This window comes from Piliocolobus tephrosceles, chromosome 2, assembly GCF_002776525.5.
Source record: "Piliocolobus tephrosceles isolate RC106 chromosome 2, ASM277652v3, whole genome shotgun sequence".
Classification (NCBI taxonomy): Eukaryota; Metazoa; Chordata; class Mammalia; order Primates; family Cercopithecidae; genus Piliocolobus; species Piliocolobus tephrosceles.
In genome coordinates this window covers 76,648,796-76,666,987 of record NC_045435.1, presented here as the reverse complement: position 1 = coordinate 76,666,987, position 18,192 = coordinate 76,648,796, and the positions used below count along the sequence as shown (strand labels likewise).

Below are 18,192 nucleotides of genomic sequence, written 5' to 3'. Positions count from 1 at the left end.
ACCCAGCATGTAATTCTTGTTAACCCTGGGAGGACAGTTTCAACAGAATGTTTCCTTTGTCCTTAAAGGGAAGTATATTTAATCCCATTATACTCCAGGTAATGATGATACTCTTGGCAAAATCTTAGGACCCTACGTGGTTTGCCACCTCGCAACCTATATTATCCATCCTAGTCTTAGTTACCACATCTGACTGCTGGGAAGACTGAGGGTGATTTGTTTGTCTGTACACAGAAACCTTTAAAGAGAACTACAAATGTTAGTTAACTTAAAAATCCAAAGGTACAGTGGCAATAGTTTGTGTAACAAGTTAGGGTAAATATCTTTCTGGTAAGATGTACAAGGGAAGTCAATTTACCTGGAAGACAGGAGATGTCAAGCCTCAAGGCAAGACAGAAGCAAAAACTGACAAAGCAAAGCCTACAGGAAACTTGGGTAATAAGTTTGAATCTTCTTAAAGTGTCTAGAAAATGCATTCTAAGACAAAATCCTACAATTCAGCAAGCCTTGGGAAAAAAACCTAAAGCTTTCTAGCCTCTACCTGAAAATACCCACTACATAGGAAACCCAGGAGAAAAAATTCAACCTAGGCAGTCAAGTCTGAGGTATTGTTACCACATTTAAATTTGAACAGGGCACTCTAAAATGACATACTGGCCTTCATAAGAGGAATAGAAAGAGGTTTGTAGTCATGCCCATAGGCCTATGTTCTTAGGTAAACTAGCTTGATTCTTAAAAAATGAGAGAGAGATGGTGAACAGTGGAAAAGGTTAAAAATAAAATATGAAAGACAGCCTCTGCTATAGCACTTGCCATATCCCCCCAGGCAATTGAGTGCAGAGCTGACAAACTTATGACATGGGAGAATGAAATAAGCTTTCTAGAATGCAAGGATCTGAGTACAACACCATGTTTGAACAACAGTAGGGGAAAAGGTAGTCTGGGTCTTTAAGTATTTAGAATACTCTAAAAAGAGGGCTGGGGAGAGAAAGGCCAAGTGCACATATATTTAAAGCTATCCAGTAAGACTTACATTTCAAAGTGAAATCAGAATACGATGAATGTGTTTTCTAGCTAAAAATCATGATCACTAAGTGGTTGATACAATTTTTTTCCAATCAATTGCTACCAGCATTTGCTAATTTTGTTTTTTATTTATATCTGATCTACTTCTGCAACTTCTAACATGAATATATTTATTCACAGGCCAGATGAAGAATTGCCTATTTCTAATTTGGAGTTATCTAATTCTAAAAAGGAAAAAGAAACTATTTATAGGAGAGGATCTGTAACTGGGGTCCATGGGAGTTTATTAACAGGTTTGCCAGAAAAAATACAAGATACCAGTTAAATTTGAATTTGAGATAAACAAGTAATTTTTTTAGTCTAGATACATGCCAGTATTGCATGGTAACCCTATGTTTATAAACAAATTTCTTTTTTTTCTTTTATTATTATATTTTAAGTTCTAGGGTACATGTGCATAACGTGCAGGTTTGTTACATATGTATACTTGTGCCATGTTGGTGTGCTGCACCCATCAACTCGTCAGCACCCATCAATTCGTCATTTATATCGGGTATAACTCCCAATGCAATCCCTCCCGCCTCCCCCCCCATGATAGGCCCCGATGTGTGATGATCCCCTTCCCGAGTCCAAGTGATGTTATTGTTCAGTTCCCACCTATGAGTGAGAACATGCGGTGTTTGGTTTTCTGTTCTTGTGATAGTTTGCTAAGAATGATGGTTTCCAGCTGCATCCATGTCCCTACAAAGGACACAAACTCATCCTTTTTTATGGCTGCATAATACTCCATGGTGTATATGTGCCACATTTTCTTAATCCAGTCTGCCACAGATGGACATTTGGGTTGATTCCAACACTTTGCTATTGTGAATAGTGCTGCAATAAATATACGTGTGCATGTGTCTTTATAGCAGCATGATTTATAATCCTTTGGGTATATACCCAGTAGTGGGATGGCTGGGTCATATGGTACATCTAGTTCTAGATCCTTGAGGAATCGCCATACTGTTTTCCATAATGGCTGAACTAGTTTACAATCCCACCAACAGTGTAAAAGTGTTCCTATTTCTCCACATCCTCTCCAGCACCTGTTGTTTCCTGACTTTTGAATGATTGCCATTCTATCTGGTGTGAGATGGTATCTCATTGTGGTTTTGATTTGCATTTCTCTGATGGCCAGTGATGATCAGCATTTTTTCATGTGTCTGTTGGCTGTATGAATGTCTTCTTTTGAGAAATGTCTGTTCATATCCTTTGCCCACTTTTTGATGGGGTTGTTTGTTTTTTTCTTGTAAATTTGTTTGAGTTCTTTGTAGATTCTGGATATTAGCCCTTTGTCAGATGAGTAGATTGCAAAAATGTTCTCCCATTCTGTAGGTTGCCTGTTCACTCTGATGGTAGTTTCTTTTGCTGTGCAGAAGCTCTTTAGTTTAATCATATCCCATTTGTCAATTTTGGCTTTTGCTGCCATTGCTTTTGGTGTTTTAGACATGAAGTCCTTGCCCATGCCTATGTCCTGAATGGTACCACCTAGGTTTTCTTCTAGGGTTTTTATGGTATTAGGTCTAACATTTAAGTCTCTAATCCATCTTGAATTAATTTTCGTATAAGGAGTAAGGAAAGGATCCAGTTTCAGCTTTCTACTTATGGCTAGCCAATATTCCCAGCACCATTTATTAAATAGGGAGTCCTTTCCCCATTTCTTGTTTCTCTCAGGTTTGTCAAAGTTCAGATGGCTGTAGATGTATGGTATTATTTCTGAGGACTCTGTTCTGTTCCATTGGTCTATATCTCTGTTTTGGTACCAGTAGCATGCTGTTTTGGTTACTGTAGCCTTGTAGTATAGTTTGAAGTCAGGTAGGGTGATGCCTCCAGCTTTGTTCTTTTGACTTAGGATTGTCTTGGCAATGCGGGCTCTTTTTTGGTTCCATATGAATTTTAAAGCCGTTTTTTTCCAATTCTGTGAAGAAACTCATTGGTAGCTTGATGGGGATGGCATTGAATCTATAAATAACCTTGGGCAGTATGGCCATTTTCACGATATTGATTCTTCCTATCCATGAGCATGGTATGTTCTTCCATTTGTTAGTGTCCTCTTTTATTTCACTGAGCAGTGGTTTGTAGTTCTCCTTGAAGAGGTCCTTTACATCCCTTGTAAGTTGGATTCCTAGGTATTTTATTCTCTCTGAAGCAATTGTGAATGGAAGTTCATTCATGATTTGGCTCTCTGTTTGTCTGTTACTGGTGTATAAGAATGCTTGTGATTTTTGCACATTAATTTTGTATCCTGAGACTTTGCTGAAGTTGCTTATCAGCTTAAGGAGATTTTGGGCTGAGACAATGGGGTTTTCTAAATATACAATCATGTCATCTGCAAACAGGGACAATTTGACTTCTTCTTTTCCTAACTGGATACCCTTGATTTCTTTCTCTTGCCTGATTGCCCTAGCCAGAACTTCCAACACTATGTTGAATAGGAGTGGTGAGAGAGGGCACCCCTGTCTTGTGCCAGTTTTCAAAGGGAATTTTTCCAGTTTTTGCCCATTCAGTATGATATTGGCTGTGGGTTTGTCATAAATAGCTCTTATTATTTTGAGGGACGTTCCATCAATACCGAATTTATTGAGCGTTTTTAGCATGAAGGGCTGTTGAATTTTGTCAAAAGCCTTTTCTGCATCTATTGAGATAATCATGTGGTTCTTGTCTTTGGTTCTGTTTATATGCTGGATTACGTTGATTGATTTGCGAATGTTGAACCAGCCTTGCATCCCAGGGATGAAGCCCCCTTGATCATGGTGGATAAGCTTTTTGATGTGCTGCTGAAGCCGTTTTGCCAGTATTTTATTGAGGATTTTTGCATCGATGTTCATCAGGGAGATTGGTCTAAAATTCTCTTTTTTTGTTGTGTCTCTGCCAGGCTTTGGTATCAGGATGATGTTGGCCTCATAAAATGAGTTAGGGAGGATTCCCTCTTTTTCTATTGATTGGAATAGTTTCAGAAGGAATGGTACCAGCTCCTCTTTGTACCTTTGGTAGAATTCAGCTGTGAATCCATCTGGTCCTGGACTTTTTTTGGTTGGTAGGCTATTAATTATTGCCTCAATTTCAGAGCCCGCTATTGGTCTATTCAGGGATTCAACTTCTTCCTGGTTTAGTCTTGGAAGAGTATAAGTGTCCAGGAAATTATCCATTTCTTCTAGATTTTCTAGTTGATTTGCATAGAGGTGTTTATAGTATTCTCTGATGGTAGTTTGTATTTCTGTGGGGTCGGTGGTGATATCCCCTTTATCATTTTTAATTGCATCTCTCTGATTCTTCTCTCTTTTCTTCTTTATTAGTCTTGCTAGCAGTCTGTCAATTTTGTTGATCTTTTCAAAAAAACAACTCCTGGATTCATTGATTTTTTGGAGGGTTTTTTGTGTCTCTATCTCCTTCAGTTCTGCTCTGATCTTAGCTATTTCTTGCCTTCTGCTAGCTTTTGAATGTGTTTGCTCTTGCTTCTCCAGTTCTTTTAATTGTGATGTTAGAGTGTTCATTTTAGATCTTTCCGGCTTTCTTTTGTGGGCATTTAGTGCTATAAATTTCCCTCTACACACTGCTTTAAATGTGTTCCAGAGATTCTGGTATGTTGTATCTTTGTTCTCATTGGTTTCAAAGAACATCTTTATTTCTGCCTTCATTTCATTATGTACCCAGTAGTCATTCAGGAGCACGTTGTTCAGTTTCCATGTAGTTGAGTGGTTTTGATTGAGTTTCTTAGTCCTGAGTTCTAGTTTGATTGCACCTTGGTCTGAGAGACAGTTTGTTATAATTTCTGTTCTTTTACATTTGCTAAGGAGTGCTTTACTTCCAATTATGTGGTCAATTTTGGAATAATTGCGATGTGGTGCTGAGAAGAATGTATATTCTGTTGATTTGGGGTGGAGAGTTCTATAGATGTCTATTAGGTCCGCTTGGTGCAGAGATGAGTTCAACTCCTGGATATCCTTGTTAACTTTCTGTCTCGTTGATCTGTCTAATGTTGACAGTGGGGTGTTGAAGTCTCCCATTATTATTGTATGGGAGTCTAAGTCTCTTTGTAAGTCTCTAAGGACTTGCTTTATGAATTTGGGTGCTCCTGTATTGGGTGCATATATATTTAGGATAGTTAGCTCTTCCTGTTGAATTGATCCCTTTACCATTATGTAATGGCCTTCTTTGTCTCTTTTGATCTTTGATGGTTTAAAGTCTATTTTATCAGAGACTAGGATTGCAACTCGTGCTTTTTTTGGTTCTCCATTTGCTTGGTAGATCTTCCTCCATCCCTTTATTTTGAGCCTATGTATGTCTCTGCATGTGAGATGGGTCTCCTGAAGACAGCAGACTGATGGGTCTTGACTCTTTATCCAGTTTGCCAGTCTGTGTCTTTTAATTGGAGCATTTAGTCCATTAACATTTAAGGTTAATATTGTTATGTGTGAACTTGATCCTGCCATTATGATATTAACTGGTTATTTTGTTCATTAGTTGATGCAGTTTCTTCCTAGCCTCGATGGTCTTTACATTGTGGCATGTTTTTGCAATGGCTGATACCGGTTGTTCCTTTCCATGTTTAGGGCTTCCTTCAGGGTCTCTTGTAAGGCAGGCCTGGTGGTGACAAAATCTCTAAGCATTTGCTTCTCTGTAAAGGATGTTATTTCTCCTTCACTGATGAAACTTAGTTTGGCTGGATATGAAATTCTGGGTTTAAAATTCTTTTCTTTAAGAATGTTGAATATTGGCTCCCACTCTCTTCTGGCTTGTAGAGTTTCTGCTGAGAGGTCTGCTGTCAGTCTGATGGGCTTCCCTTTGTGGGTAACCTGACCTTTCTCTCTGGCTGCCCTTAAGATTTTTTCCTTCATTTCAACTTTGGTGAATCTGGCAATTATGTGTCTTGGAGTTGCTCTTCTGGAGGAGTATCTTTGTGGTGTTCTCTGTATTTCCTGAATTTGAATGTTGGCCTGCCCTACTAGGTTGGGGAAGTTCTCCTGGATGATATCCTGAAGAGTGTTTTCCAACTTGGTTCCATTTTCCCCCTCACTTTCAGGCACCCCAATCAGACGTAGATTTGGTCTTTTTACATAATCCCATACTTCTTGCAGGCTTTGTTCATTTCTTTTTCTTCCTTTTTCTTTTGGTTTCTCTTCTCGCTTCATTTCATTCATTTGATCCTCAATCGCTGATACTCTTTCTTCCAGTTGATCAAGTCGGTTACTGAAGCTTGTGGATTTGTCACGTATTTCTCGTGTCATGGTTTTCATCTCTGTCATTTCATTTATGACCTTCTCTGCATTAATTAATCTAGCTATCAATTCTTCCACTCTTTTTTCAAGATTTTTAGTTTCTTTCCGCTGGGTACGTAATTCCTCCTTTAGCTCTGAGAAGTTTGATGGACTGAAGCCTTCTTCTCTCATCTCGTCAAAGTCATTCTCTGACTAGCTTTGATCCGTTGCTGGCGATGAGCTGTGCTCCTTTGCAGGGGAAGATGTGCTCTTATTTTTTGAATTTCCAGCTTTTCTGCCATGCTTCTTCCCCATCTTTGTGGTTTTGTCTGCTTCTGGTCTTTGATGATGGTGACGTACTGATGGGGTTTTGCTATAGGTGTTCTTCCTGTTTGATAGTTTTCCTTCTAATAGTCAGGACCCTCAGCTGTAGGTCTGTTGGAGATTGCTTGAGGTCCACTCCAGACCCTGTTTGCCTGGGTATCAGCAGCAGAGGTTGCAGAAGATAGAATATTGCTGAACAGCGAGTGTACCTGTCTGATTCTTACTTTGGAAGCTTCCTCTCAGGGGTGTACTCCACCCTGTGAGGTGTGGGGTGTCAGACTGCCCCTAGTGGGGGATGTCTCCCAGTTAGGCTACTCAGGGGTCAGGGACCCACTGGAGCAGGCAGTCTGTCCCTTCTCAGATCTCAACCTCCGTGTTGGGAGATCCACTGCTCTCTTCAAAGCTGTCAGACAGAGTCGTTCGGGTCTGCACAGGCCTCTGCTGCTTCCCCTGTTGTTCTTTTAGCTGTGCCCTGTCCTCAGAGGTGGAGTCTACAGAGACAGGCAGATTTCCTTGAGCTGCTGTGAGCTCCACCCAGTTCAAGCTTCCCAGCGGCTTTGTTTACCTACTTAAGCCTCAGCAATGGCGGGCGCCCCTCCCCCAGCCTCGCTGCTGCCTTGTGGTTAGATCGCAGACTGCTGTGCTAGCAATGAGGGAGGCTCCGTGGCCGTGGGACCCTCCCGGCCAGGTGTGGGTATAGTCTCCTGGTGTGCCCGTTTCCTTAAAGCGCAGTATTGGGGTGGGAATTACCCGATTTTCCAGGTGTTGTCTGTCTCAGTTTGCCTGGCTAGGAAAAGGGACTCCCTTCCCCCTTGCGCTTCCCAGGTGAGGCAATGCCTCGCCCCGCTTCAGCTCTCGCTGGTCGGGCTGCAGCAGCTGACCAGCACCGATTGTCCGGCACTCCCCAGTGAGATGACCCCAGTACCTCCGTTGAAAATGCAGAAATCACCGGTCTTCTGTGTCACTCACGCAGGGAGTTGGAGACTGGAGCTGTTCCTATTCAGCCATCTTGCTCCACCCTTATAAACAAATTTCAGAGAGATGGATACATTTATCTCTCTCTCTCTCTTTTTTTTTTTTTTGAGATGTATTCTCCCTCTGTCACCCAGGCTGGAATGCAGTGGCACGATCTCAGCTCACTGCAACCTCTGCCTCCCAGGTTCAAGCGGTTCTCCTGCCTCAGCTTCCCAAGTAGTTGGGATTATAGGCATTAGCCACTGTTCCTGGCCATCTTTCATGCTTTTTGTTTACAGACCAAACACATCACCCTCAGTCATTCCAGCAGTCTACTATGGGAACTGAGACTAGGAGGGATAATATAGATTGCCAGATAGATCTAGCCATGAGTTCCTTAGACACTGCATAAAAATTTGGAGTAGAAGCATTTTGGCAAGGAAATTGGCTATAGCTATCTATCTTTCTACCGGAGTCTTAAACCTATGATCTCCCAACAGTTAGCCATCATTAAGGCAAAGATTAATCTATCAAGCTTTGACTTTTCCCTGTGGACTGAGCTTCCTAGCAGCTGTACATAAAGAGAAAGGTGAAGGGCAATTTACCAAATAGCAACTGAAGAGAAGAGTCCTCTCAGTGAAAACAGAGGAGTTTGCCTGGGGGCGTGGTAGGGAGGCAGAGAAAGCTGGTTTACAGGGCCTTGCAGACAGACTTGAGGCTGAGGGCCATGTCACACCTTAAGGTGGGGTTGACCTTTTAAACAAACAGTTGTGCATGACAGAAGGTCTGCTTGGTGAACATTGGATTCTGGAGGAGCACCACCACAAGAAAGACTGGAGAAAGGTGGTGGTGGGGTGGGGGCACTGGCTTGGAAGAAGGGTGTGAAGAGGCAAGTGGAAGAGACTGGGAGGCTAGGAATACAGTACTCAAAGGCTAGGGTTTTCTCCCCTGCAGCTTGCAGCCACCACCCAAGGATGCTGGTGAAGGTGTTTTTGTGCATCCCCATTCTGAGAGTGCAGCCTCTTTCCTGAGGCCCATGGGAGGGTCTGGGTGATGATAAAATGCAGTCTTTACCTGTGTCACTGAAAGTAGACCCGCAGAGCTGCAGCTTCTTCTGCCATTTCCTCCTCTGATCTCCAAGAGACTGGGGAGTCCTCCTCTTCCTTGTCATGTTTCTGCAGCTTTGGAGAAAAAAAATGGAAGAGGCTCTTTCATGGGCCCTTGGGATCTCCTTGAAGAAATTTCGGGGGACTGGGGGAGACTGAACACAATTTGCAAATTAGAGGCTGGTAGGTGTATCATCTTTTAATTGTTTCAATTGCCAAAACTTGCAAATGGAGAGGCTTTACACAAGAATCCACATTTAAACAATCAGATCATTTGCCTACTGAGGTTGAGAGGGGTGATGATATGATATAGGTCTGTGTCCTTGACCACATCTCATGTCAAATTAGACTCCCCAGTGTTGGAGGCAGGGCCTGGTGGCAAGTGATTGGACCATCAAGGCAGAATTTCCCATTGGTGCTGTTCTCATGACAGTGAGTTATTGGGGGATCTTATTGTTTAAAAGTATATAGCACCTCCCTTCACTCTGTCTTCCTCCTGCTCCAGCCATGGAAGACGTGCCTGCTTTCCCTTCCACCATGATTGAAAATTTCCTGAGGTCTCCCCAGCCATGCTTTCTGTACAGCCTGAGAAACCATCAGCCAATTAAACTGCTGTTCCTTATAAATTACCCAGCCTCAGGTAGTTCCTTATAGCACTGTAAGAACAGACTAATACAGGTGGTCACAGATTGGGATGAAGTGGGGGAATGGGGTGCATTTGCCATTCCCATAATCTCCCCCACACTCTTCTAATTTTCTTATGTTTAATAGGCACCATTCATTTATTTTACTTCCTGGAGTTTGAAGGCATTGAGTTTGCCACCAACCCATAATCCCTCCTTCAAGGTGGGCTGTGGTTTACCTCTTACTCTCTTTGGTTCAGACTCTCTTACATGAGCTCTGAGCAGTTTTGTTCAGTGAACCAAATTTATGATAATAACACAAGGGCCATGAGAACTGAGTAAGTAATAAGTATTTCCATTAAAAGAGGCTTCAAGTAGGGAAACAGTAAAAGAGATTACATGAGAAAACAACTTACAAAAAATTAACAATTGGTCTCAAAATTAACACTTGAATCATTTTAAATTCCTCCTCAGATTACAGGTATATTTATTTTAAAAAATTGTGTGTATGTCTCAGATTTACATATAGAGTAAATACAACTGCAATCTATCACAGAGGATGTTCTCAGAACGCTCTTCCTTAGAAAAGCTCAATTTTCTCCCTTAACCTCCTATTATGATTCAATTTCATTAACTAAATTTCTTGTTCCTGTGTGTGGCTCTATACATTGTAAAATGCTGCAGGTTATCCGTTCATTCTTCGTGGGAATGCAAAGTGTAGTATTTTGTGTTATGTGTTAAAAGTCATTTGGGATTGAGACAATTTAATAGCACCAATGATAGCTAGCATTTATGATGTGAAAGGCGCACATTATTTCTTTGATATACATTATTTCATTAAATCCTTACAATAACTCATAAAACTGATGCTACCTAACCCCATGTTACTGTGGAGGAAACTGAGTTCTAAGGAAGTTCATACCCTGGTCCAAAGATCACCCAGCTAGGTAGTGGTAGGTGCCAGTATTATCCCCAACAACTTTTGCCTTTTTATTTATCCTGAAGGATCTACAGTGTCCCTAAAGACCATTCCACAGATACTGTTCCATTCCCTTTTGTAAAAGGTCAACTTAACAGATATTAAAATGTCGACTTTTTAAAAGTTGATCCTTTAAAAATAATTTTGCAAACTCAGCAAAAAGTCTATCAACTAATATAATGACTTTTGCTATCTCAGGCCCCAAACTCTAAATTTAACCTAGAGGCCTCTACCCTGGCAGCTTGCAGCAGATGGAGAAATTTCCTCATTTATTGCAGCTCAACGTTGATACAGAAGGCAAAACAGTGAGGGAACCATAGCCTTGCACTCCAGCTGAGCTATATTTCCACTCCTAGTAAGTTTGAGCCTAAATGAGGTTCATTAGCATATAACCGGGCCACAAATACGTTTATGAGGGTCATGGATCTTCCCTTCAGAATTTGGCTGCCAGCATGCTGGTTTTACATTTTGCCATGTAGATTTAATTCTCCTTAGTGGAAGAAAACCACATTAAGAAGTCATTTCCTTTCTTGCAGAGGCAAACATGCCGCAGTTGCTACAGGCAAGTCAAACGGGATTGCTATTCTTCTACTCAAGAACTAATTTTCATTTTGATACTACCTTGAGGTCTGTTATAAATCCATCTTATAACAATTCAATAGGATGACAAAGGGACATGCAAAGCCCAGGAAATACGGCCTTCCCACTTCTGCTACTGCCATTGGAAGACACGGAAATCAAGCATTAAGTGGCCTCATCAACACAGATCATACCAGATGAATCCAAATAATTTAGAGCCTGTGAATGTTAATGCCTTCCTGGTTATTAGGCGACCGTCTGTTATTGTCATATGCTTTACAGATGGCAACATTGTGCCAACCCTTGGAAGTTGCTTTTGGGAAACAGGAAATAAATAAAACAAAAACTAATCATCTTTGCAAAAACTGTTGTACATAGCTTTTAAAAGTTATGAGATTTCCCTCCTAAAAGCCCCAGATGGAAGCATGTGGTTCTGTTTAGAACAGCGGCGCTCAACCCTGGTTGCCCATTGTAATCATCTAGGAAGCTTTAAAAAAATGTAACCCACCCCAGGGATTCTGATTTAATTGGTCTAGGGCAGCTTGGCTTTGGGGATTTAAAACAAAACTTTCCAGTTAATTCTAAGGTGCACTTATTGTTGAGAATCACTGCTTTTGGGAGAAGTGTATAGATAGAGCTAGAGCCCACACACATATAGAAAGAATACGTTTGCCTTTAAGCACATTGCTTCTGAGCCTATCAACAGTACCACTGCTGTCCTTTGCAAACCTTGCCCTAGAACTGCTTTTCTTCTATTTATGCTCTGTCCATGGGATGTCTGGCCTACAAGGCTTGTCTTAGCAACACTAAGAGGCAGAACTAAGATGCAGATGCACTTCAGGAGCCTTTGAATGTTTTTAATCTCTGCAGAAATAGGGAGCCTGGGAAAGGCCATGGTAGGCAAGACTTGTGTCCTAGAAGATCCACCCAGGTGACTTGAAGATTAAAAAAGCTACAGTTTGGAGTAAAGTTCCGTTTCCCTAAAGCAACCAAAGAACCTGGTGGCTACAAATTCTTGCCTGGCTAACAGAGAGAAAGCCCTAATGATCTTAAATAGTAGTTTATCCAAAAGGCATTATTTGCCGTGGGTGGACTTTAACAGAGGAGTTTCACTTCCGATAAGCCTTCCAGAGGGACAGACCTAGCACTGGAACGCTGAACCAGACAGACTCCTTCATTGTTCTCCTGGGGCACCCAGGTAGGGAGGGTAGACACCAAAAGGCTGATTCTTAGTGAGCTGGGATTACAAAATGGGAAGGGTGCTGGATAGAGCTAGCCCCATTGCAAAGGCTGTTAAGTATCACCTTGGTTTCACAAAGAAACGTTATGATAAAGAGTGATGGAGAGAAAGAGGTTATCCATGGATCATCCAAAAATGGCTCTCCAAGAAGGCGGGAGTTAGGTCTGAGCTTGAACAATGAGAAGAAAAAGTTCCTTTAACCTCTTTGTGCCTCAGTTTTCCCCTTTGTAAAATGGGAGTAGGGAAAAGACGAGTGAACAGTGCCATGCCTGACACATAGTTAAGTCGTATTTAATAGTCCCTGCTGCTGCTGCTGCTACTGCTAGTCATTAGCATTATTTTTAGGCTAAGTAACACTGACCTAATGACAGCAAGCACTAAAAACTCCACAGAGGTTGTTTCTAGGAATAAAAGTATTTTGCATCTCCGTAGTTCCCCAGTGATCTGTATCTTTTGGACCTAACTACTTTGTAGAAGGATTAAGAGTTATGATGAGAATTCAGATCCCAACCAACTTATTATAATGAGATACCCAAATCTGGGGAGGAAATGTAGCTGCTTCAGCTCTAAAATGACCCGCACTAATCCCGAATCCTCAGAGTTGTTGTATGGAATGAGGTATTAATTGAGGCTTCTCACAGTAAAAGCTAAGGACCTATGGTAAAAGAATAGGGTGGAGGTCAAAGGCAGTCAATACTCCAGGAGTATGGTTGCCAGATTTCCAGATATAGCAAATAAAAATACAGGGCACTCAGTGACTTGTTTTAGGATCAGGATGTCTCATACAGTATTGAGATATCCTTGTACTGAACAATTATTTGTTGTTTACCTGAAATACAAATTTAACTGGGCTTCTTGTATTTTATTTGGCAACTCAACCTAGCAGACCCCTTAAAAAAGTATCACAGGAAGAACTTGGCTTGCATTTGGTAACTAGGTTGTTCCCAAAGTTGCCTGGCTGTGAATCCTGGAAAAAACAGAGGAGACCATAAGCAGGAAGATAAAATTCAAGGCCACCATTTGTGCACTCTAGGGCTTATTATTATTGCATGGAATGCAGTGTATATCAACCCGCACTATTTTAATTCCTTAGTTCGCCGGTTCTAAAGTGCACATTTTTTCACATTTTAACAGCTTTGAAATCAAAACATGTCCTATAACCAACAGTATGTCATAATTTAATTGGCAGTGTTTTTCTTTCTTAGTAGTACATAAAATAACCGCACTTCCAACTGACTGTGTCTGGGATTCAGTGCACTATAGTTCTCCATCTCTCCTTTCTGCATGTAAGTCACGTAAGTTAAATGTGACTCTGCTTGCTCTGAAAATGCTCAACACCCACACTGATCTATTACATACTGGTTTCCTTCTGATGCAACAACAGTAGTTAAAACGGTTTTCACAGAAGCTTTGTTCTTTAGAGGAAAGTGCATGCCAAAGTGACAAAGTTTGCAAAAACTTGAACCAAAGTCTTCATTCACATTCAACAGATTGAAGTTTGTGATGGCCTCTCCAAGCAAATTCTATTTCTGCACAGCTTTGAAAAGAGATTTTTTTTAAAAAAAATCTCTCTTCAGTCATCCCACTTTATCTGCTAGAAATGGACTTTGGGGAAGGTAGTGTTAACAGGATTTCTGATTGAAGAACTGATATGTGTCGATTTTGACATTGTGCTCCCTCCTGTGCACTGAGTATGTTATCACAAGGTATATGGGGTAATGATTAATTCCCTGCTGTACTGCTCAAACTGCCTTTGCTATTGACATTTTTAGAGCTCCGTAATGGAATGCAGTAGGAGGAATGGTTCACAATAATTTAAACGTTTTTCAGAATTTGGAACTAACCTGGAGTAAAATGCCAAATTGTCTTCAAAAGGGGGAAAACTAATTTAATGCTCTTCTTACAGAAGCAAACGGCTGAATATAAATTTGGATTTTTTTATTAAATAACATATTTCATTATCACTTTAATAAAACCACATACAGAAGTAGAGAGCATAAATAAACCATTTCTTATGGGTTGATGGTTCTGTTTACACAGGGGTTTATATAAAGTCTCAAAAGGAAAATAACTGGTTTTTTTTTTGTTTTTTTTTTTTTTTAGATCTGATCCTCTGTTATTACTTTCTATTCAATCAAGATTTGATGAACACGTGATATATTACAGGCTCTGTTCTAGGACTTATGAAAGATAACGAAGGTAAATAAGCCCAAGATCTTTACCTCCTCAGGTTCACCGCTCAATAGGGCAGACAGATTCGTGCATAGATAATTTAATACTGGCCTAACTACTGAACTAGAAGTTCCATCAAAGTGTTCTTGGAGTATCTGGGGCAGGGGGAGAGAAAATAATTCTTGCTGGAATTGGGGTCTGAGATTGACTTTTAAAAATCAAGGACTTGGACTGGGCTTAAAAGATGATAATGAGATTTTGAAGAAAGGATAATTCTGGGCAATGGGAACAGCTTCATTAAACACATGATATGTGTACCATTTCCCCAGCAAGGCAACTTGTACCCATGGTCAGCTTCACCAACTAATTACAGCACTGTTCCCTGATGAATCCTGACCTGGCTTCTAGGCAGCTACTAACATGTATCAGAGTTAGCAAGACAGCTGAAATTTGCCACTCTGAGAAGCCTTAACATTCCATTGTTTAAAGATGGAATATGCATCCATGACAGGGGTCTAAAAGATGGTCTCCGGTCCTACAAATGCAAAAGCTGCAAACAGCTTTGAATCTTACTGAGATAAACTAATTCCCTTTTCAATGATCCTTCAGTCCATCTTACTGTTCAAGAATAAAGTCTCAGTGGTACTAGTATGTCCTTGATAAGGTACCAACGGCACCTCCAAGAGAAAGAGAAGAGCCATCCAGACTGGCTAGAATATAATAAGATTGTTTTGTTTAGATCATATTTATTTTTAGGGGTATCTCTCATTTATGACAAATCATGTCAAGTCTCCTTTTAAAGTAAACTTAAGTTAAAAATAAGAGTCAATTTTAGAAATACATGAAACGAGACGGCGCGAAAATATGGCATTAACAGCTTGAGAAATGGCCCTTGGGGAAGGAAGTACAACTGAGGTGGGAAAGGGTGACTCAAGATGTGAGGGTGATGCATCGGCCTTTAACACTTGTGGGTGGCAGTTTCTACTGGGCTGAGTTCTAGAAAGCTTCATTTTTTATGGATGCATAGGAGTCAAAATAATTTTATGTTATAAGAGCTCCGTCAAAAGATGGTATAGGGGACGGTAGAATTTTGGATAGGGCAGGCTTCTAAAGGAAGGCTTCACTGAAGAGGTAGCATTTAAGAGATGTGAATAATGAGTATTTAAGTAAAGGGGCAGGAAGGAATATTTCAAGCAGAAAGAACAGCAAGTGCAGACCTTCAAGGAAGTGTGGTGGTTGGGTAACAGGCTGGAAGAGTGAGACAGAGGACTTGGGGGGATGGCAGATCATTTGTACCCTGTGGGCACGGCTGAGAAGTTTGGATTTTATTTTTGGTGTGATGAGAAGATATGAAAGGATCAGAGGCAAGGAAGTAAAAGGACTAGAATAATTGCTCATAAAGAATGTCCTGGAAGGATAATGAATTAAAGGGAGAAAGTGATGGCAGCAATCAGAAGAGAAAGATTGGGAGTGGGGACAGCATGGATGAGGAGAGGGGGCTCATTTGCCCTATAGGCTAGTTAGTGTCATGGCCACTAAGCGAGAGGACTTGGCCTCTCACTATAGGTGGACCTTCTCATCTAGCAGCTTTCTCCCTGGTGCTTGTCTGTAAAGCACACAGAGATCCTGGCTTCCCTGCCAAGATTGCTCTGAACCAGTGAGCAAAAACTCCATTTTTGCCCAGTATCCATTCTACCTATCTTCCATCATTCACTTCCCAAAGTTCCTGAGAAGCCTTCCTGGACCATTCCGATTGAGTCATATTTCATGATTCTGGATGCTTTCATGCTTCTAGCACCTCCCTGCCCCTATCCTTTCAGTACATGTTTCCTGCCAGACACAGAGCTTCCTTTGTCTATGTGCTGGTTACTGAGCAGACTGGCATCCACGTTGGACTTTCTTGGTAGCCCAATAAATCACCAGTTGCTTTCACTTGAGGCAGAAAATGGTCTTGGACTATAAACCTCTGCCTGTCACTTGTGCTACCTTAGGACAGTGAAGTTCTTTGAATATTACTTAGTATAAAAATATGTTCATTGCCTCCCTTCTCCGTGTGAGGGATCCTGTGAGCTGGAGCCTTGGACTAAGCACTAGATTGTGAGATGTCTATGTGCAACAAATTACCTTCGGGTCCTTCTATTCACTGTGAAAGTTCAAAAGCCCAGTTCCTCCTCCTTTCCTGAATAGAAACTCAAGTAATCAATGGAGCATTAATCATTTGATTAGTTGCCAAAGCTTTGACTTAAGCATAACTTGCTTGAGTAAAAGCAAGGATTTTTAGTGCTGCCTGTGGGGCCAAAATGCTGAAATAAGCTCTTATATTAATTAGTGGCATCCCATTTTCAAGGAGTATAGAGTGTTGATGTTTAAGAATTTGTAACCCCCAAAAGTATGTATTAACTAGAAAATCACAGTGCTGGAAAATAACTATGCCAAACCACTGTACTATAACAGAACCCAATTGCTTATCCAATTATACATTGAAGTAGCACATTGTCAAGCCGATTGCCAAAGCAGCAAATGAGACTTTGCTAGCATCATAATTTGGACAAGATATTACTCCACCAGCTGTACTATGAATGGTCTTTGGAGCATGCTATGTACCCTATAAAACCTCCATGAACCAAGGTGGGCATTTCAGGTTTATTAGAGTACACCCACGTCATTAAAAAAAAAATCACTGGAATTGATTAGACATGAAAGTTCACAGTTTTCCATTGAAAGCTTGTCAGGAGCATCTCAGCAAAGAGCAACTGCAGCTCCAAGTCCTGAGCAGAGTTGATTTCAATTAAAACATCAAAGGAGTCACTTCTTGTCAGGGAGGCCATCAGTAATTCTATCTTCAAATGTGTATTTGAGTAAAACAACCCCAGACAGTGCCTCCTGGGTCTGCAACACTGCTTCCCGACTGGCCACCATTTAGAGGTAATTTTTTTTTTTTTTTTTTTGAGACAAGGTCTCACTCTGTCAGGAGTGCAGTGGCCAGCTAACTGCAGCCTCAACCTCCCAGGCTCAAGTGATCCAGCCACTTCCACCTCCTAAAGTGCTGGCGTTATAGGCATGCACCACTGTACTTGGCCTAGAACTTTCTTACAACACAACATCAGGACAGCTGAAGAACAGGAGCCTAGAACTGGGCTGTGAGGAGCTACTAATGGGTTGATATTCTTAGGACACCCCATTGCTATGATTTTCTTCTGAACTTTGTAAGGGATCGGAATGATCTTGCCCAACAGTTGGGTCTGGTATGTCAGATGAAAATCCCACTGTGGCAAGAGCCTGACTCCCAGGGTTCAGTAGAGAAATCATTTGCACTCGCCCAGTAGTTCTTTGCTTTTCAAATAATAGTAAGCCCTAAACAATATCAAACCTGGTAAAAACAAAATCTTCCTGTCATCTAATTCCCACATTGCCCAATCAGAGTAACATCTATCTTCATATCCTCTCAGCTTGCTGTATCTGATACCAGTATAGGAATCCCCCTTCTTCTCCCAGTGGATGCCTGAAACTACGGATAGTACTGAACGCTATGTATGCTCTCTGTTTTCTCCTACACATACACATACCTATGATGAAGTTGAATGTATAAATCCAGGTACAGGTACAGGCTAATCTCTTAAGAGATTAACAACTAAGAATAAAATAGAACAATTGTAACAATGCACTGTTTACAATTGCACAAACAGAAGATCCCTGCTCTCCGAGGATCTTAGCAATTTCTTTTCTTTTTTTTTTTCGAGATGGAGTCTTGCTCTGTCACCCAGGCTGGAGTGCAGTGGCACGATCTTGGCTCACTGCAACCTCTGTCTCCTGGGTACAAGGGATTTTCCTGCCTCACCCTTCTCAGTAGCTGGGACTATGGGAGTGAGCCACCACACCTGGCTAGTGTTTGTAGAGATGGGGTTTCACCATGTTGGCCAGGCTGGTCTCAAACTCCTGACCTCGTGAT

At 41.2% G+C, this 18,192-nt stretch overlaps 1 protein-coding gene across 2 annotated transcripts in view; it reads right to left on the bottom strand.

Annotated features, from left to right (window-relative positions):
- The window catches only part of FHIT (fragile histidine triad diadenosine triphosphatase), a 1,513,705-nt gene that overhangs the window by 529 nt on the left and 1,494,984 nt on the right, over positions 1 to 18,192 (bottom strand). For both annotated transcript variants that reach the window (XM_031935191.1, XM_023200616.3), the window contains one exon: positions 8,619 to 8,725. In XM_031935191.1, coding sequence (XP_031791051.1) covers positions 8,619 to 8,725 — 107 coding nt within the window. The remainder of the gene's footprint in view (positions 1 to 8,618; positions 8,726 to 18,192) is intronic.